Consider the following 20,210-nt stretch of genomic DNA (forward strand, 5'->3'; position numbering starts at 1 on the left):
GAGCTTGGGCAAACTTTGGGAGATGGTGAGGGACAGAGAGGCCTGGCGTGCTGTGGTCCATGGTGTGGCAAAGAGTTGGACACGACTGGGCAACTGAACAACAAACAGAATGTATGAGCGATTTCTTTTAGTTGAATCAGCTGCCCTTTTCTTCTCGTTGTTGTCAAAGTATTTGTTAAAATATACTGAATAAAACTTCCCAGGTGGTGCTAGTGGTAAAGGATCACCTGCCAATGCAGGAGATGCAAGAGATTAGATCCCTGGGTCTGGACGATCCCCTGGAGGAGGAAATGGCAACCCCCTCCAGTGTTCTTGCCTGAAAAATGCCATGGACAGAGGAGCCTGGGGGGCTGCAGTCCATGGGGCCACAAGAGAGTGGGACACGACTGAAGCAACTGCACTCACACACAAGGACAGAGCCTGGTGGACGCTCCCAGAGCCTTCGGTCCAGGATCCTGTCTGCACGCACAAGGACAGAGCCTGGTGGACGCTCCCAGAGCCCTCGGTCCAGGATCCTGTCTGCACGGAGCAGTGCTGTTTCGTGTGAGACTCAGCTAAGGCGACGTTACCAGTTTGACAGCTCAGCACTCAGTGAGTTCAGTTGCTCATCTAGCTGTGAATACACCTGACCTCTATCTCTGGCCCATATACGTTACTCCTCTGTTTTTTTCTCTTTTCCCTAACAATGCCTCAGCACACCTTGTGAATTATCTTCCTAAAACCGAACTATATTCACACGCCTCTGGTTCACAAATGCCAGTTTATGAATAGATAGTGTGTTAGCTTCATCAGATTCACCTGGAGAGCTTTTAAACTGCCCCAGCAGGAGATTCTGAGAGCTGGGATAAGTGGTACTCATAGCTTTCTGGGTGATTTTGATATATTTAAGGTTAGAAAGCCAGTGGGTGGTCCATATTTTTTCTTAGGGTCAGCTTTGCGTAACCCAAAGAAAAGAAGCCTATAAGATTAGGTTTTGAACTCATTTTTCATCTTTGTGAACTTGAATTGACTTCTAGTTACCACTGGCTTCTTTTCTACTTCCTCAGAAACTAGAGTATATAGTGTTTCTCTTCTAGAATCATTCTTTCAAGTACCTGTGGCACAAATTTTGACAGTTTGCTGATGTATTATAGTTCCTTATATGAGGCTAATTGTTGCTATTTTTTGTATTATATAACATTTTATATATACAGTTAACTTTTTCCATCATGAATTTGAAGCAATATTATAAATATAGGAGCATGCATTTGTTATTATTCTTCATCTAAATTCCACAAAGCTGAAAAAAGAGCACCTTATTTTAGGAAACAATTCCATTCAGCAAAGATATCATTTTCCATGATTTATGCTATCTTACAGTTTATTGAGTCAGCCACAATAAAATAGAATAAGATAGAAAAGTTACTACTAATACCATGATTATGCCAAAATCCCATGACCTGTTGTAGCTTTAAGAAACTGACAGGAGAAGACCCTGAGCTTGTCCTCAGGTGTGCTTAGTATTATTAGTACGTTTCTCAGTATTTAGGACTACTTATTTCAGATCAGATTTTATTTTCAAGAAACAGAATAAAACACAACTCAAAACATACGAGATATAAGGCAAGAGCTCCAATTCTGAGTTTTAAAGTTTATGATGCCTTGCTTGGGGCTCTGGTTTGGAAAGGACATAATTAATCCAATTTGGCACTCAATTTTTGTTATATGCTTAAGTACACATGGATTTATTTGTGTTTTTAAGGGACAAAATTATCACCAGTGCTTAAAATATATAGATAATATTGAGGATTTATTTTCTAAAGTCACACTCTCAGTCCTCTGCTTTAGCAAGCTGTAGTCATAACTTCTAGTATATACTGGTAATTTTAGTTTCTCCTACTTTTTCTATCATTTGATAGAAGTTCTAATATACACAATTGGCTCAAAAATTTGCAGAAGGTGAAGGAACAACAACAACAACAAAACCAATATGGAATAAATATAAAGCAAATAGTAAACCATTTCCTGAGTAACTAACTTTCTTGTACCAGAGATTTTAATTACTTACCTCAAAGAAATGGTGCTAATAGGGAATTGTTGTTGTTCTATTGCTAAGTTGTAGCCAACTCTTTGTGACCCCATGGACTACAGCACATCAGGCTTCTCTGTCCTTCACTATCTCCTGGAGTTTGCTCAGACTCATGTCTATTGAGTTGGTGACTCCATCCAACCATTTTATCCTCCATGGCCCCCTTCTCCTCCTGCCCTCATTCTTTCCCAGCATCAGGGTCTTTTTCAAACTCACTGGAAATATCTAGTACTTAGTCTGAAGTTTATATGGTTATACTTTAAAGCAGTAAGAACTCTTAAACCTGGACCAGAGGCTTTCTCAGCCCACGCTAAGCCTTTGTCTCAAATAGTTCTACCTTGTGGGTATTTCCAGTGAGAAGATGGGAAAAAGCTAAAGCCCCACCCGTCATCTGCTCTGTGCGGCCTCCGTCAGCTCTTCTGAATCCAGCAGTCTAGTGACTGAAGTACCAACGGTGTAACTGCTACCCTCAGACAAAACAAGCTCTCCAAGAGCAAGCAAGCAGGAGTGGTGACTTTAGAAGTACAGGAAAGGAAAAGTGGGTTATTCTCTGCTACAAGTTGGGAATCCCTGCATTAGAAGTTCTTTATTTGCAAATTAAAATTTAATGCCAACCATCTAGTTTAAATGAATGAAGTTTACACTTTTGTATTTGGTTACTCATAAAAGAGACAATTGTGTGGCCAAACATTTGGCAAGCACTTTGGAGATTCCATGCTCTGAACATGAGCTTCTAGCGACTCTGCTTACTTCTCTCACACAGTGCTGCGTGTTGCTTGTCATAGTGGGTGTGCCTTTTTTGCTGTAGCAGGAACCTTGTTCAACAGCCTTTCTCAGTGAGCAGAGCTATTTACATTACCAGTTCTTTCCATCTATTTCATTCATGTAAAGTGAAAGTCAATATAACCTTGGAGTTTGAATAAAGATATTATCCTAACTCAGAACTTCTACTGTGTTAACTGCAGAAAGAAAAAAAGTTGCGATTATGTTAAGCCAATTTATATTGATATGTAGCTCAAAGATCATACACCCAAGAACCTATGCTTTATCATTTTTTGAGCAACCGGACTGCTTTATTTATGTGAACTGTATTTGCTGAATGTTTTTCTCTCACGTTTGAAAAACTAAAGCATAGTGCCTATTGTTCATCACTGAGGTCAAGTTAAATGTGTTGTTTAAGAATTAAAGGTATTGGTAGTGATAGCTTGCTTTGGGGATAGGAGCTATGGGGCGCTCCAGATTTGCTGATCGCAGGATCTGTGGGGAACAGTCATTGAGTCACAGGCAGTGGGAGCAAAGGGGGCTCTAGGGTCAGGGTTTGTTGCCTGTCAGGAGCACCTACAAGGCACAGCGACAGTCATTGGAAATACTGGTACATCATGTGAACAAGGAATGCTCACTGACAAGTATGAGAGGGGCACATCACACACACACGCATACACACACACAGATACGCACACGCGTATGCACACATGCATATGCACGTGTGCATATGCACACGTGTACACATGTGTGTGTATACATACACACATGTGTTCGTATATACAGACGTACACAGACGTACACACACACCACACAGCTACATCCACAGGCGCCTGTGTCTACCCTGTAGAATGGAGCATGATCAGCTGTTTCAGAGTTTTTCTGCTCAGTGTTTGCTCATTTCAGGTTTATACTTTTCTCCCTGTCTTCTCGGCAATAGCAGGCCCTCGGAGGTTACCAGTGTGTAAGGTTACCAGTGATACTAGTAGCAAGAAGAACACATTCATTCAATTGATTATATATTCTGCCTGGACACTTAATTGGGTTTTTACAAAGAATATCAAGTAGACCTTAATGAATAGTTCGGTATCATGTTCCAACATCAAGTTAATTTACTTGCCTGGAAACTGACCTTGGAAGCAATTAATTATTTAAAAAAAAAAGGAATTTCAGTGGATATTTAAAATGAGTCTTTTATGCAAGCCTTTCTTCCTTTTTTGTCAACTCAAGGCTGACGGCACTTTGAGGTCATGACCTTCTCCTCTCAGATTTATCTCCTCTCACGATCTCTTGGGTGACATCCTGACAGTAAGCTCTCACTCATCTCCGAAAGAGAGTCTGAGCTTTCTAGGATGATGAGATGGACATTTCTGTTGGAAAACAACTTCCGCTTCCCTTGTCTCTTTCTTTCTGAGGATGGGTGAGGACACCTGACTGTAATCTTTCACACCGTACAGTATTAATCAATACTCTTTTTTTTCTTTTTACACAAAATTCAGCCCAACCTTACTAGCTGCTTAGTAACATTCCTCTTCCAAATGCCCTTTCCTCAGAATGTCTCTTACTCACTTTGTCCAGTCTCATTCCTCTTTACTGTTTTCTTGGGCATCTGCTTTGCCACTGTATAATTTGCTACATCATTTCTGTGGGCTAGTCTCCTTTTAACTTGCTGGTCATCCTTTTTTCGTGACATTTAATATTGGTGAGACCTCCGAAAATGGGATCTTGCTTATAAGTTTCAGCTAGTGTGGCAAGCTGGCGTGATTTGCTCTGGTGTCTGTCTAATGTATCTCAGCCAGAAACTTTGCATCATTGAGTAGGAGACTTGCAATAGGGAAGAGGGGGGGGGCCTTTGTGTAATAACTTTCCTCACTCATGGTCCTTACCGGGCTGTGTGTTTGAGAATCCATGTAGACAGTCACCCTGACCCTGGCTTAATGTGCGTCACCTCCTCTGTGAGAGTGTCCCTTGCCCTCTGGAGAGTCGATGCGCTCCTCCGTGAGGGTGTCCCTCGCCCTCCGGAGAGTCAATGTGCTCCTCCATGTACCTTCTGTGCCTCGTACTTGGCTCTTTCTTTTCCTCTGTGCCTCCTCTGCTGCTTGAAGGGAGCGTGTTAGTCGCTCAGTCATGTCTGACTCTTTGCGACCCCATGGACTGCAGCCCGCCAGGCTCCTCTGTCCATGGGATTCTCCAGGCAGGAATACTTGAGTGGGCTGCCATTTCCTTCTGCAGGGGATCTTCCTGAGCCAGGCACTGAACCCTCCTGCACTGCAGGCAGACTGCTAACCATCTGAACCACCAGGGAAATGGAGGAGGCACGGCACACGCTAGTGTCCATGGTGCACACACTAGTGTCCATGGAGACAGTCCTGTAAGATGGTACTGCTGCTGAATGGTGGATAAGTGACTGAACGCCCGTTTTATCTGGCACGGCACACACTAGTGTCCATGGAGACAGTCCTGTAAGATGGTACTGCTGCTGAATGGTGGATAAGTGACTGAACGCCCGTTTTATCTGGCACGGCACACACTAGTGTCCATGGAGACAGTCCTGTAAGATGGTACTGCTGCTGAATGGTGGATAAGTGACTGAACGCCCGTTTTATCTGGCACGGCACACACTAGTGTCCATGGAGACAGTCCTGTAAGATGGTACTGCTGCTGAATGGTGGATAAGTGACTGAACGCCCGTTTTATCTGGCACGGCACACACTAGTGTCCATGGAGACAGTCCTGTAAGATGGTACTGCTGCTGAATGGTGGATAAGTGACTGAACGCCCGTTTTATCTGGCACGGCACACGCTAGTGTCCATGGAGACAGTCCTGTAAGATGGTACTGCTGCTGAATGGTGGATAAGTGACTGAACGCCCGTTTTATCTGGCACGGCACACACTAGTGTCCATGGAGACAGTCCTGTAAGATGGTACTGCTGCTGAATGGTGGATAAGTGACTGAACGCCCGTTTTATCTTTTGCTTCCTCTGAGATCGTAGCCTTCTTTCTTCGTCCCTGCAGTGGCCTAACACAATGATGCTTCAGTACATATTTGTGGAGTGACTGAAAATGAACAGATGAGCAATATATATTTTATATAAATTAGAAGGCCTGGCCCTGGACAAATGCATGAGTGTTAGAATTCTCTAATATCTCACTGGCTGTTTCCCATCTAACCTGTGACTCTGAAGAGAGACATTTTGTTTTTATCCCATTTATGGAATGCCCGTGGTGGTGATTACTCAGATTGTGTTTTTTGAGAACAATAGCAGGGAGCCATAAATTGAAGGTACTGGATAATCAAGTGAGTTTTATGTGAGTCACAGGACTTGCATTAAAGTTTCTCATATAAAACAGCACAATTATGAGACTACTCAGTTAAAAACAAAAGAGAACCATAAGCAATTATGCGTGGCATGCATCAATTAAGCGCTGTCTAGGATTAAATCTTCCAGGCTTCGTCTTTTTAGGCCTTCTCCAGAAATCACCCATTCCTGGGAGAGAGAGGAGCTGTCATAACGCAGTTGCATATTTCACAAACAGTTTTGTCTGTAGTCCCTGGGTATGATGGTTCCGAAAAGGCTTTTTTGCCCCCTGATGGATGAACAATGGACATGTTTATACATCTTGAATGAGCAAAGAACAAATCGACCTTTCTAACCGGGATGCCCTGTACCTTATCTGAGCAGTGAAACTGCCGCTCTTCTCTGCTGTTTGAAGTTATTTTTTTAGTGGGTGACTGAAAGCCTTCCTCCTCTGGCAATGTGATAAAGTTGCATAGGGCTAGTTGAATTTTGGTTCAAGTGGGTAGTTCTTACATTTCAGCTCCAAATGCTCAGTGCATGTACAGGAAGGGCTCTTCCTGGATCCCTCGACAGAACACATACAGCACGTTCTGCAACCATTGCTGGAGGAACATCACCATTAGGCAAAGAGACAAAACCCCTACAAGTTTTTCCCCCTCAACGGAGTACAGCCGATTCCTTTGTTTTCAAAACGATGTTCCCCAGGTTTCATCAGCTGCCTAAAACCGCATGTAGGAGCTTGGAAGATTGAGTTGCACATTTTACACAGGTTAAATTACAGGATTCTAAAAGTGTCCTTCTTTGCGGAAACTGGAGGCATGGTTGATTTGCAACATTTGTTGTATGTCTTTGGGGAAAAGAAATACAGCTGTTTCTTTCCTAGATTGGTTATTAGGAAACAAAGCCTGTCCAACTCATGGTGGGCGGTAGCATCATCATTTCATGAGAAACAGTTCACAGAGAGACTCGTGACATGTACACCTCTTGGCTCTGAAACAGAAGCCTCTTATCTCAGCTTACTGTGCCAGATGGAAGCTACAATGAGTGCCCGTTGTCCTGGGGCTGGGTTCAGCCATGCAGACCTCATCAATTTGGCTCACACAAGGTTTTTTTGAAAATGTAGCTTAGTTTTTAAATTTGAAGGATTTGGGATGCAAACCCAGATGTCTGGCTTGTTTTGAGCGTGTGGAGAGCTGGGTGTGCAGCTTCACGGCAGCGGTGGGCGGGAGCCTGGCTGTGTTGCCCCCACGGGTGGGGCTCGACCTCTCCTGGTGGCCAGAGGGCCCACTTGTTCCTGCGGGCCCCCGGCTGCAGGAGCCAGCCTCCACTGCCGTTTACTCTCACTCTTGCACTGTTACTGTGATAGCAGTGAAACACTGCCCTGTCTCTTCCTCAAAGGTGAGAAAACGAAGAAAGCTTTTCCCCTTGACCTCTTTCTCCGTCACTTCCTTCATTACCTGCTGGCTTTCAGAGTGTAGGATTCTGATTCAGGCCACTGTGTAGCTCGAGGTATGTGGATTACAGTGTAAGCTGAGATCTCACATACTGGTGAATTTTCAAATTTCTCCCAATTACTTTGAAGAGCCAAATCCATATGTGAACACAAACATTCAAAACTGTGTCCAAACCAAAACTTATTATTATTAATTAAAAAACATTGGCAAGGTTGGGCGTGATAGCATGTGGCTTCCACCATGTGGTCTGACATCTTGTGACGGAGATGGTGATGATGATGAAGTTTTCTAATATTTATTAATCACTCAGCAGGCGCCAGTCTAGGTACTTTACATACCTTATTTAATTTAATCTTCAACAATAATGTGAGTTTTATCCCCATTTTCCCATAAGCAACTGTGTAAGGCCACGCAGCAGTGGAGGGGTGGAGGCTGATTCGAAAGGAGGCAGCCTGACTCCAGAGTACAGAGTCCTGTTTACATCCTCCGTATGTCATTATTGTTGTTCGTGGGGGCTTCCTAGTGGCTTAGTGGTGAAGAATCTGACTGCCAATGCAGGAGATGTGGGTTTTATCCCTGAGTCTGAAAGACCCCCTGGAGAAGGGAGTGGCAACCCACTTCAGTAGTTTTGCCTGGAGAACCCCATGGACAGAGGAGTCAGGCAGGCTACAGTCCATGGGTTGCAAAAGAGTTAATGTGACTTAGCAACCACAACAGTTATTGTTCAAGCGAGGAAGCATCATTTAAGGAGAGTTAAGGTCACACACTAAGGGTATTACACACAGGTTTTAATTGGTATAAGTAGGATTAAAATGTTGATCTAGGGACCCCAAGGAGAAGGCAATGGCAACCCACTCCAATGTTCTTGCCTGGAGAATCCCAGGGACAGAGGAGCCTGGTGGGCTGCCGTCTATGGGGTTGCACAGAGTCGGACACGACTGACGAGACTTAGCAGCAGCAGCAGTGATCCCAAAGCCCCGTCTTTTCTACCAAATTATATTTCTCGATTTGTAGAAAGTAATCTAAAATCAATTCTTACTAGGAAACGTGGCATATTTTTAAATGAAAAAGTTTTGTAAAGTTCTCTAAAAGAAAATGTCTTGGGGTTGGTGGTCCCAAAAGAGCATAAACACTGAGCCTGCTCAGCAAGGCAGGGAGGAGGCGGACACTGACGTTCCCCTTCGGGTCTGTCGGGTGGAGACGTGTATTTGGAGTTTAACTTCTGAGGATACTCTGCTGTATTGTAGTATTTTATACGGTACCACTGAAATGTAGAGCTGTTTTGTAATAGTATATTCCTGTTATGGTGAGCTATGGTGAAAAAACAGGTGACTTGTTGCCCAGAGGGTCTCAGAAACAAGATATCCACGGCCTGAGAGTTTGAGATTAGTGGATGCAAGCTGTGATACAGGACGGATAAACAACATGGTCCTGCTCTCCAGTGCAGGGACTGTACTCAACACCTCGAGTAAATCGTAATGGAAAAGAGTATAAGAAAGAACGTGGAAAGGTGTAACGGAGTCACTTTGCTATCCAGCAGAAATTAATGCAACATTGTAAATCAACTATTTTGTTGTTTAGTGGCTAAGTCATGCCAGACTCTTTGCTGCCCCAAGGACTGTAACCCGCCAGGCTCCCCTGTCCATGCTGCTGCTAAGTCACATCAGTCGTGTCGACTCTGTGCGACCCCATAGACGGCAGCCCATCAGGCTCCCCCATCCCTGGGATTCTCCAGGCAAGAACACTGGAGTGGGTTGCCATTGCCTTCTCCAATGCATGAAAGTGAAAAGTGAAAGTGAAGTCGCTCAGTCGAGTCTGACTCTACTTCAGTAAAAAAAGAAACAAAAAACAAGTAAGATATACAGTCTCATTAACTAAGGAATGTTATATAAATCACTGTTGTTAGTAACAATATTTAGTTGCTCAGTCTAGGGCGGTTTCCATAAATGATCACTAATTCTTAGAATAATTGCCCAGCCTCTGGGGGATTCTGTCTTCCTTTTCCAGCACAGCAGACTGAAGCTCAGAGAAGGGAACTGACTTATCCAAGAATATACATCTATTAAGTCACGGAAGAAAAATTCACCCTCTGGCCTTGAAGGTCAAACTCTTTCCAGGGTACTGTGCTGTCACGGCGCACACAATTGTCAGGTTTATTCGCTTAACATTCCTTCATCTTGTCTTCTGTGAAATGGATCAATGACGTGTTTACTCTTGCAATTTTTGTGAGAGTTAACCATATCGCATGATGTGCTTGAAGCAATTCACACCAGCTTGGTGTGTAACAAACTGTGGCTCAGCTGGTGCAGAATCCGCCTGCATCGCAGGAGACCTGGGTTTGATCCCTGGGTCGGGAAGATCCCCTGGCGAAGGATAGGCTACCCACACCAGTACTCTGGCCTGGAGAATTCCGTGGAGTGTATAGTCCACGGGGTTGCAGAGTCAGACACGAATGAGTGACTCTCACTTCACTTCACTTCAAATGCTCCATAAAAGTCGGTTTTTGTTTTGTGTTTCGTTTGGCCATGTGCCCTGAGCTGGGTCAGGTGCTGGGGAGAAAGGGGAATAAGATACTGTATCTTTCCACAGAGGGCTTACTCTCAGTGTGGGGGAGATGGGGTCGGATAGATTTTATTAACACAGAATTGTAGTCCTGTATGAGGCCCACTCACAGTTGTGGCCCCCGGCGGACAGCACGGCTCTGCGGTCCACCGTGCTGAGCGCTCCGCAGAGCAGCTCTGTGCGATTTTGTAGGAAGGCCTTTGTGCCCGAGGCCTCTTTTTTTTTAGTTTCCTTCCTAAAGGAAAGATTAAATAAATACACAAAAACCGTTCTTAAAGTCAGAAGGGCTGTTCATGCGATCCTGGAAACTGTGGTGTTGGCCCCAGGGAGGAGGCGAGATGACCCTGGACCTTCCCTGTGGGCGGAAGGGACGGGGAGGAAGAGTTACCACCACGAGGGAAGCAGAAGAATGTCCACACCTACAGCGTCCTTGGCAACTGCAGGAACGCCCGGCCTGTCTGCTTCCTCCCCACCCCCGAAAGCAGGCCTGCCCGTTGGCACGCCCTGCCCAGGTCTATGGGGAGGCATCATGGAGAAACACACCTCTGTGACTATGATTGCAGCAGCTATTGACATCAAACCACGGTGTCTGCTGGCTTATTTCCTTAATGTTGCTTCCGATATCCTAGATTGTCCTAAGACTTTTTTTTTTTTTTTTTTTTTAGTTTTACTGGAGTAAAACCTAAAAGAATTCTTTTTCAGAAATGGTTCATAAATATAAATTCTCTAAATACCTATGCGTCTCAAGATGACTTCATTTGTTTCAAATCTAAATAATTGCTTGGATTTTTACAGAATGCTGGCTTCAGCACATTGCCAAAGTTATAATGCTGTTGCTGTTGGAGAGCCAACATGTCTTAAGTTTACTAATAGTATCAGTCTCATCCGTTTGTCAATAATCATTTCGTTTGTTTCCTCTCTGGAAACATTTAAGATTTTCTTTTTTTTTTCTCGAGGTGGAGGTCTAGGTATGTGCCTTTTATTTTTTGTTTTCCCATCTATGTGTTCAGTGAGTATTTTTATTCTGAAGAATCATCTCCCTTCGTCTTGGGGAAACTGTACTCTTTAATTTCTTTTTCATCACGTCATCAGCGGTAACTGTCTTTCATTTATTTGGCCACAGGACATGGCTCCCAGGGTCTTAGTTCCCCAACCTGGGATCAAACCCTGGGCCTCTGCAGTGGTAGGCTGAGTCCTAAGTGCTGGGTGTGCAGAAAGTTCCAGCCCATTCTGTGATTTCTTTATTGCTTCTTCCCCTCCATTATTTCTGCCTATTTTCTACTAAAACTGCTGCTTATTTTTATTAGTATCCACACTTCCCCTGAAACATTCTCTCTCTTTTGAACTTCCTGTAAGATGGATGTTGGATTCGTTGGTTCTGTCCTCTAATTTATTAAATTATCTGTCTTTTTGTTCTCTGTTCTGGGAGAATTCTCTAACTTTATATTCCAAGTCACTAATTTAGTCTTCAGCTGTATTTATTATTCTACCTTTTAAGCATTTTATTTTTTAGTTATGTCTTTAATTTCTAAGAACTGTTTCTTATTTTCTAGTTGCTCATTTTTAAGACAGCCCATTCTTGTCTTATAACACAATAGCCTCTTGATCTCCCTGTAGACACTAATGTAAGTTTTGTTTTTAACAGATTTTATTTAACATATTTTATTCTCTACATTATCTCTCTTCTCTTGGATTCATATTATAGGATACAAGAAGCAGTAGTAAGAAAGCAAGCCAGCAGATACTCTCAGTTTAGTGTAAGTAACTGTTGAAATTGTGTCTATGAAGCTTGATGCAGTTGTTAAGAAATATTTCCTTAAACATTGAAAGAATAATTTTAAAAACTGGTAGTCATCTGGAACTAATAAAAGTCAGATTATTTTGTCACGTGAGTGTATGTTCCTCGGTTCTTTGTCTCGTCACAACAAAGATTTGGAGCAACGGACATTAAAGCCCTCGGCGCATCACAGCTCTCGGGTCTTGGACAAACCGTGTTACAGCTCTTAGGCAAATCAGTGTTACAGCTCCATTTTATTTAGAAGATAGCAGGAGAGTGAGAGAGAGAGAGAGAGAGAGAGAGAGAAAGAGAGAGAGAGAAAGAAAAGAGCACAGGCACTCGGGAGAGAGAGTCCAAGAGAAAGCGCTTTGGCTCCTCCTTTTATTTGTTTTTTCCTCCACCTGGGCCTGCCCTATGCAAATTGGGCTTAGCCAGGAGTGCTGTTTGTTCTGCCTGAAGTCTTCACTCTGGTCCTCGGACCTTCCTTTGACCTTCCTTGTCTTTTAGCCACTGCCATTTTGGACTCCTTTTCCCTATTCTACCTACCTAACAATTTCAATCAAACACTTGGGGTTTTGGGGTGTTAAGACAATCTTGCTTAGGAACAATTAGTTTTATGATGCTGCTGTGTCGCTTCAGTCGTGTCCGACTCTGTCTGACCCCATAGACGGCAGCCCACCAGGCTCCCCCGTCCCTGGGATTCTCCAGGCAAGAACACTGGAGTGGGTTGCCATTTCCTTCTCCAATGCGTGAAAGTGAAAAGTGAAAGTGAAGTCGCTCAGTCGTGTCCGACTCTTAGCGACCCCATGGACTGCAGCCTACCAGGCTCCTCCGTCCATGGGATTTTCCAGGCAAGAGTACTGGAGTGGGGTGCCATTGCCTTCTCCAAATTAGTTTTATAGATGCTGATTAATTTTCAACATGTATAGAAAGCTTAACTTTAATTTTAAGCATATTATTTAAATACAAGTGTATCCAGTAGGAGAATAAATTTAGTATGTGTAACTATCATACAATTAAAGGGGGATAAAATAAAGGAAAATTAATCTTTATATAGACAAGAAAGCAAAAAGAAAATAAAAAGCATAACATAAAACACAAAAAATGATGGTAAAAAGACCATTTTGGACCAATATCAGTTATTACAATAAATAAAAATAACTTAAAAACTTACCTTAAAAGTTGGAGACTATCCAAATGGTCAAAAATAATCATACACATTAAACATTCAAATATATTCTACCTGTTATAGGCATACCAAAAAAAAAATTAGAAAAAATTTTGAAATTGAGGTACACGTAGAACTATTACAGGTAAATTTCAAAAAAAGAAAGTTGAAATATTAATTTTCTTTAATCCTAGTATATAGTATATAAGTATTAATTTTATATTAAGTATTAATATAAAACAAAATGGAATTTAATGTAAAAAGGATTAAATGGACGGCAAGTAATATGTCAGCCCACTCTAGGATTCTTGCCTGGGAAATCTCGTGGACAGAGGAGCCTGGTTAGCCACAGTCCACGGGGTCACAAAAGAGCTGGACACGAATTAGTGATTAAACAATAAACAATCACAACAAAGAAATATTTATTTATTGACCACTAATAAAAATCCAACAAGAAAGTATAATGGCTAGAGTCTTTGTGCACCAAACAAAAAGCATTTGAATAAATATACTAAATCTGTTGGAAGTGCAAGAAGAAATTATTCAAAACAGAGAAGAGCCTTCTCTCAGAAATCTCTTGCAATCCCGTTTCACTCTGAAACCATAAAACTGCGTTCTTTTGTCAGTGCCATTCGATTATCTTCACGTTGCCATTCTTCTGCTGCTCTTTCCTGTACTTTCCGTAAATGCCTTTTCAAAACTCACATTTTAAGGCCTGTTTTTCAGGGTGCCTTCAAAGGTGCTGTAGTCAAATGGACTCGTTAGCTTTGTGATTTCTGAAAGATGCGTGTTAAGATTTTGCTGAGTGCTGATAGAGGGAATTTGGATTTCATTTTTCTGAAGGCAACAGTCTTTTCCCTCAGCAGTCCGCCATCTAATCCTCGAGGATGACTCTTGATTTCATGACATTTAAGATTAGATGTAACCTTACTGATTGTCTCATAGTCACTTCAGATCAAGACTCGGTTGGCTTGCTAGGTTTTGGACTGTTATTAAATTCAGGCAACTCATAACTGTTCTGGGTCTCAACTAACTTGTCTTTGAAATAAGAATAACTTTGCACAGTGGCAGTATCATAGCCAGTGACGCTTATTCGAGGCGCGATTATTGCTAACTGAAATAAGAATATAGGGCTCAGATAGATATTCCTTCAGGCTCTTTCTTTCTCTAAAGCTTTATTTTCATATTACACAATAGGTACTTCTATTTTTACCTAGTCTTTTTCTAAAATCCAACTTTAGCAAAAACGTTTCTGTGGTATATATTATAGAATATGGCATTCTGACTTTTCATCCTCTGACACCTGGCAGATTTTTGGGAGAATAACAAAATGTTTTAGGGAGTGATAGTTTGTGCAAGCAATTGCAAGGACAGATGCTGCCTCTACGTTCCTCAGGTTTATTTGGAGTCCACTTTATAGGCCTCGCCGCTGTTAACGGAGAAGGCAATGGCACCCCACTCCAGTACTCTTGCCTGGAAAATCCCGTGGATGGAGGGCCTGGTGGGCTGTAGTCCATGGGGTCGCTAAGAGTCGGTCACGACTGAGCGACTTCACTTTTGTGGGTTTCTACAGTGCCGAGTCCATGGTTCACTCACTCACTCATCTGGTGCTCAGCTGTGTCTGACTCTTTGCATCACCATGGACTCCAGCCCCCCGGGCTCTTCTGTCCATGGGATTCTTCAGGCAAGAACACTAGAGCGGGTTGCCATTCTCTTCTCAGGGGATCTTCCCCATCCAGGAATTGAACCCGGGTCTCCACGGTTGATGCTGAGTAAATGTCTTTTGAGTAATTGAGCTTATGTAAAGCTCCTTATAAATGTGGCTTCTCCCTTATTTAGCTGCATTACAGGCCCTGAAGAGGAAGAAGAGGCTTGAGAAGCAGCTCACTCAGATTGATGGCACACTTTCCACCATTGAGTTCCAGAGAGAAGCCTTGGAAAACTCATACACCAACACGGAAGTGTTAAAGAATATGGGCCTTGCAGCGAAAGCCATGAAAGCCGTTCATGAGAACATGTGAGTGACCGCAATCTCCCTCTGAGTCTTACGTTCCCTCAGAGCTTTGGAACTCTGATGGCTTGGGCAGGGATGGGCTTACTCATTTGAGACTCTTTGACATGTTGGAATGGAATGCTCCCACAAAGAAAGAGCAGAAGTTTTAATATATTAGCCAAAGAAGAAAAGATCATGAGAAAATAAAGGGCACTCATTTTGCCTTTAATGTTTTCCAGGCCTCACTGTTCTCTGATACTCCACCTGCAAATATTTTCATCCTATAGTTTCAAAAAGGCTTAAGTGGTAACATCTGTGAGGGTATTAGAACTGTACAATAGTAGCTGTCAAACTTTGCAGAAGTGAAGCTGCTCAGTCACGCCTGACTCTTTGCGACCCCATGGACTGTAGCCTACAGGCTCCTCCATCCCTGAAATTTTCCAGGCAAGAGTACTGTGAGAGGGTTGCTGTTTCCTTCTCCAGGGGATCTTCCCCTCCCAGGGTCAAACTTTGGGAGGACTCAGAAATCAGTACTAAAGAGAACTGAGATGCCCATGCCCCTTTGAGGAAGCTCGGGACTGGGCCTTTTGTTTTCAACCAAGTTCTCCAGGTGGTTCTGACACTAACCAGTGTTCGAGAACCACTGGCATGCAATATAATAGATACAAACGTGGATTTGGGGCAGATTTTCTGGACTGTAATCCCAGATCCTGGCTGACTGTCCCTGGACAATGCTTTGTCTCTTCCTGATTCAGTTTCCTTGTCTATAAGTTGAAGATAATAATCATACTTACCTCATGTGGTTCTTGTGAGAGTTGATGGGAAACTAGATACACTGCCGTTAGGAGTTCCTGGCATAAAGTAGCACTCAGTCATCAGTAATCATAGTGGTAGTGGGGCTCGTGGCTGTTTGCTTTTTATTTGCACAGAGAATCTAATCCTTTCCTGAGCTTAAATATGACGGTGAAGTTTGGGCCAAAGGTGTACAAGGGCAACGAGTGTCTGAGGGACTCGTGGAGAAGGTTCTGTGGATGGGAGAAGGGGGAGAGAGGCTGCGGCCAGTGAAGGCGGCTTTGCTGACCTTTTCCTGTCCTGATAACCAGCTGACCACCAGCCGTCATTCTGACAGCTTCTGAGGGATCATTAGATTCATGCTCAGAGTCACCACCCACTGTCGTTGCTGTGAGTTAGGTGCTAACTCTGTTCCAGAATCACAGCCCTTCTCCCAGGCAGTTCAGCCGCATCCTCCCCGGGTGTTCCTTTTGGGAAAAATCTACTGCTGGGCCCACATGTTAGCTGTACATTTCACATATGATTTTTAAATACATGATCCTACTATCTTTGTTATGAATATAAGAAGTGGAAATAAGGGGTGGGTGGAGGGCGGCTGGAGGAGGAACTGGCGGCCCAGGCTCGTGTCCTGACTAGAGATCCGGGGACAGAGGAGCCCGGCGGGCTGTGGTCCCTGGGGTCGAAAGAGGTGGACATGCCTGAGCAACTTAGCACAGCACAGCACGGCAAGATGGAAGGTTCTCGTTTTGATTACTGCATGAATGCTGTCAAATATTCAGCTTTTCCTATGCGTGGAGTCTGGAAAACACGCAAAGCATTTAATGCCACTAGGAGTGAAAATGTCAGCGTTAGCGGCTCAGTAATGAGTAGCCTTGTCACTTCCCCGGTACCCATCAGCATGGCCTGGCCTCAGAGCTGGAGGCATGATTTGGAGATGGGATGCAGACGCGGCTGCCGGGAAACTCGGACCCGAGTCCATGGGGCTGCAGGGGCCAGAGGGGCTCGGCACCAGGAACTGGCTTGAGAGCTGCCATCGGCCCTGGGCCTGTGATCCCTTTGCTGAAGCTGCTAATTCTTCTGAGGCCTTCACAGGCCTAACCCTGCTCTCATCCGTTGTCTCCCGGCCCATCAGCAGCCGTGGGGAAGTTCTCAGGGAGTCAGAATCTCAGGGCTATGTGGCATTCTGGAAAATGGATCTCTGGTCTCCAGTCCATCTTCTACAAAAAGCTGCTCTGATAGCGGCTCCTGCTTATCTCACTCTCCGTGGTCCTTGATGACCCGTGGCGTCGCTTCCTGCAGAGTTAATACATAGCATGTATTTAACCGTTTCATATGCCCTTCCACCCTGGAGCAGGAAATGGCAACCTGCCTAGGAAATCCCGTGGACAAAGTCTGAGTCTGGTGGGCTACAGTCCATGGGGTTGCAAAGAGTCGGACACGACTTAGCACCTGAACGTGCCCTACCAGACAAAATTTCGAAATGGGTCTACAGATATGCCCCTAGTGACTCCCAAACATAATGGCTATCAATTAACTTACATAATTTAAAATATGTGCATATACAGAATTATTAATTTCTTGAAATGTAAAGTCTTCAAGTTGATAAATCTTACCACCAGGGACGTTTATAATCGTACTGAAATAACCAAAAGTTTATATTAAGTTGACTCACTTTTCATAGGGGATTTTATTGTGTCTAAATTCATACTTTTAAAGTAAAATTCTACAGTATTTTAACAAAACATTGTTTCCCAGGGACCTGAACAAAATAGACGATTTGATGCAAGAGATTACAGAGCAACAGGATATTGCCCAAGAAATCTCTGAAGCATTTTCTCAACGAGTTGGATTTGGTGATGACTTTGATGAGGTGGGTGACGCAGTGTAAAGAATGGAGCACATGGCTGCTGAGGAGGACAGCTCTTCCTGGGACTTCCCTGGAGGCCTGCTGGTCACGGCTTCACATCCCAGTGCAGGGGCTGTGGGTTCCATCCCTGGTTGGAGGGCTAAGATCCCACTGCTTCAGGGCCAAAAACCTTAGACATAAAACAAGCAATATTGTAACAAATTCAATAAACACTTTAAAAGTGGTCCACCAAAAAAAAAAAAAATCTTGACAAAAAAGATAGCTTCCCACCATGTGAAGCAAGCAGGTTTTCTTACACATGTCCTTTAATATCACTAAAGAATAAATGATATCTGTTAGAAAAACACCTGTCTTAAGAGGGAAATGAAGTGTTGGCAGCTCTGATTTAAAGGAAAGATTAATATAGTTTGGCAAATAGCCCCCTAATTAAGTTCTCAGCTATTAAAGAAAAGCAGCATGTGATTATGTGAAGTCAGTGAGTTTTAATTGTTGACGGGTACGTAAATAGCCCCATTATGAGAAATTGAGTGCTCACACATCTGGGTGAAAGAGAGCAGACTGTGTCACTCTGCACAGGACAGGCAGATCACGCTCCTGTTAAATCAGGGCTTATGCTGCCTCTGTTTATTACCCGGGCTATGAAACAAATGTGGAGTGGCATTATTAACACACACATTCCATTGAGATTAATCAGTCCAGTAATAACAGACTATAATTATACTGGTGAAGTCTGCGCTGTGAATTTCAATTGTCCTCCTCAAAGCACACACAAGAAGGACTGGTGCATGTTCTGAAACGTTTCAGGTTAGCGTGGCAAAGAACCTGACTCCTGCATTCACGTCCTGTTGAACACAGCACATCTGGGAAGTAAGACGTGGTTCCACAGAGTCCTTGAAAGTGGGGATTGGGTGTCAGCAGCTCTCGTTTCTATACTTACTTCATTTCATCTCATTTTCCTCCATTCTCCTTTTTAAAAAAGCTGAGGTGCAGCTGACTTGCCAGTATTGTCTCATTTCGCGTGTGCAGCAACCTGCCTCTGTTACACACACACATAACTGTTTTTTCAGATTCTTTTCTCTTACAGGTTATCATAAAACACTGAGTAGAGTTCCCCGTGCCATGGTCCTTGTGGGCTGTCTGTTTCGTTTATAACACTATCTGTGTTAATCCCGACTCCTCATTTAACCCCCATCCTCTTTCCCCTTTGGTAACTAACCATGAGCTGGTTTGCTGCGTCTGCTGGTCTGTTTCTTCAGCAGCTTTTTAAGTGATGTAGGCTGCGGCTTGGAAAAGGGTGGCTTTCAGGCCAGATCTTTCCCGAGTTCTGTTTCTGTTTGGCCTGTGGAGCAAGATGGTTTTTGTATGTTTAAATGGCTGCGGGAAACCGCAGCAGCAATGGCAGTAGCGACCAGAAGGCCGCTCGACAGGGACCGTCTGTGGCCTGCAGCGCTGTCCAGGCCTCCCCAGACGTGCGCCTGCCCCTGGCCGGCTGGTGAGCGTGGGGAGTCTCGACGCCGCGCTGCGGAGGGCCTGGGCGCGTGGGGACGCCCCGCTCTGCCACGGACCGCTGAGCCCGTGAGGTCCCTTCTCTTTCGGACCCTCGGTTTTCTCATTCATAAAATGAACGACGGTCCCTAGACGATTCTGAAGTCCCTTAAATTCTAAAATTCTTTTACCAATGAATGAAAAAGTGTTCGCTCCCTGAAATCTGAAAATGATGGAAATGATTATTTTGTGATCACATATTTGTTATAGAAAATATCAGTCTTTTCAGTGCTGGTAATGACCGTCAAGCGGTGTTGGGGATTCTGGGCGTACATTCAGGGTGGGGTAGTGTGTTCTGCTATTACTACATTTGCTATATTCGTTCCTAATTGTTCTTTTAGCAGAAATAGGATGTCAGAATATTCGTCCTGAAGGCATTTTATTCCTTCAGCCTGTGGAGAACTGAAAAGCCAGCAACTAGCCTGAGGCACTGTTTCACATGGCTTCCTGCTATTCTTTTTCGTGTTTATTTCCTCTTTTGAGGTAGATATACCAGTTCTCAGACAGCTCAGCTCGCGTGTGTCTGATACATGCTGACTTGATCCAGTGTTGTGCTTGGCTTCAGGATCTCTACCCTTGGCCATAGTATTGTTACTCTCATTTTAAGATAGAATAATTATTTGTTTGTGAGCCTCTCTCCTGCGTTCCAAAAAGCTCCTTAAATGTAGGGACTGTTGATTGGACTTTGTCTCCCGAGCCCTGAGTTCACGCCTGGCCTGGAGTAAGCTCTCGATAAATTTGTTCAGTGACGAATGAATAAATGAAGAAATCTCCTTGGTGGAATATGAGTCTTAGGTCATTGCTCACGACAACGGCCTCAGAATCATAATGACGACAAGTTTAGTTTTGACTCCCAACCTCCCTCAGGGGGCTGGGCTCAACCTGAGGACTCTTGGAGCCGGTTAGACCTGAACTAGTCATC

At 43.7% G+C, this 20,210-nt stretch overlaps 1 protein-coding gene and 1 non-coding gene across 3 annotated transcripts in view; both read left to right on the forward strand.

The window, feature by feature from the left end:
• The window catches only part of CHMP4C (charged multivesicular body protein 4C), a 38,394-nt gene that overhangs the window by 7,535 nt on the left and 10,649 nt on the right, over window positions 1–20,210 (forward strand). For both annotated transcript variants that reach the window (XR_011466885.1, XM_005908666.2), the window contains exons 2-3: window positions 14,931–15,108; window positions 17,632–17,746. Coding sequence is in view for 1 of the 2 variants with exons in the window: in XM_005908666.2 (XP_005908728.2) it covers window positions 14,931–15,108; window positions 17,632–17,746 (293 nt within the window). In the remaining variant the exon portion in view is untranslated. The remainder of the gene's footprint in view (window positions 1–14,930; window positions 15,109–17,631; window positions 17,747–20,210) is intronic.
• LOC138990814 (U4 spliceosomal RNA) lies at window positions 14,145–14,287 on the forward strand. Its single transcript, XR_011466927.1, has one exon. It is a non-coding gene; the product is annotated as a U4 spliceosomal RNA (small nuclear RNA).

The sequence above is a fragment of the Bos mutus genome, chromosome 14 (genome assembly GCF_027580195.1).
Source record: "Bos mutus isolate GX-2022 chromosome 14, NWIPB_WYAK_1.1, whole genome shotgun sequence".
NCBI classification, from domain to species: domain Eukaryota; kingdom Metazoa; phylum Chordata; class Mammalia; order Artiodactyla; family Bovidae; genus Bos; species Bos mutus.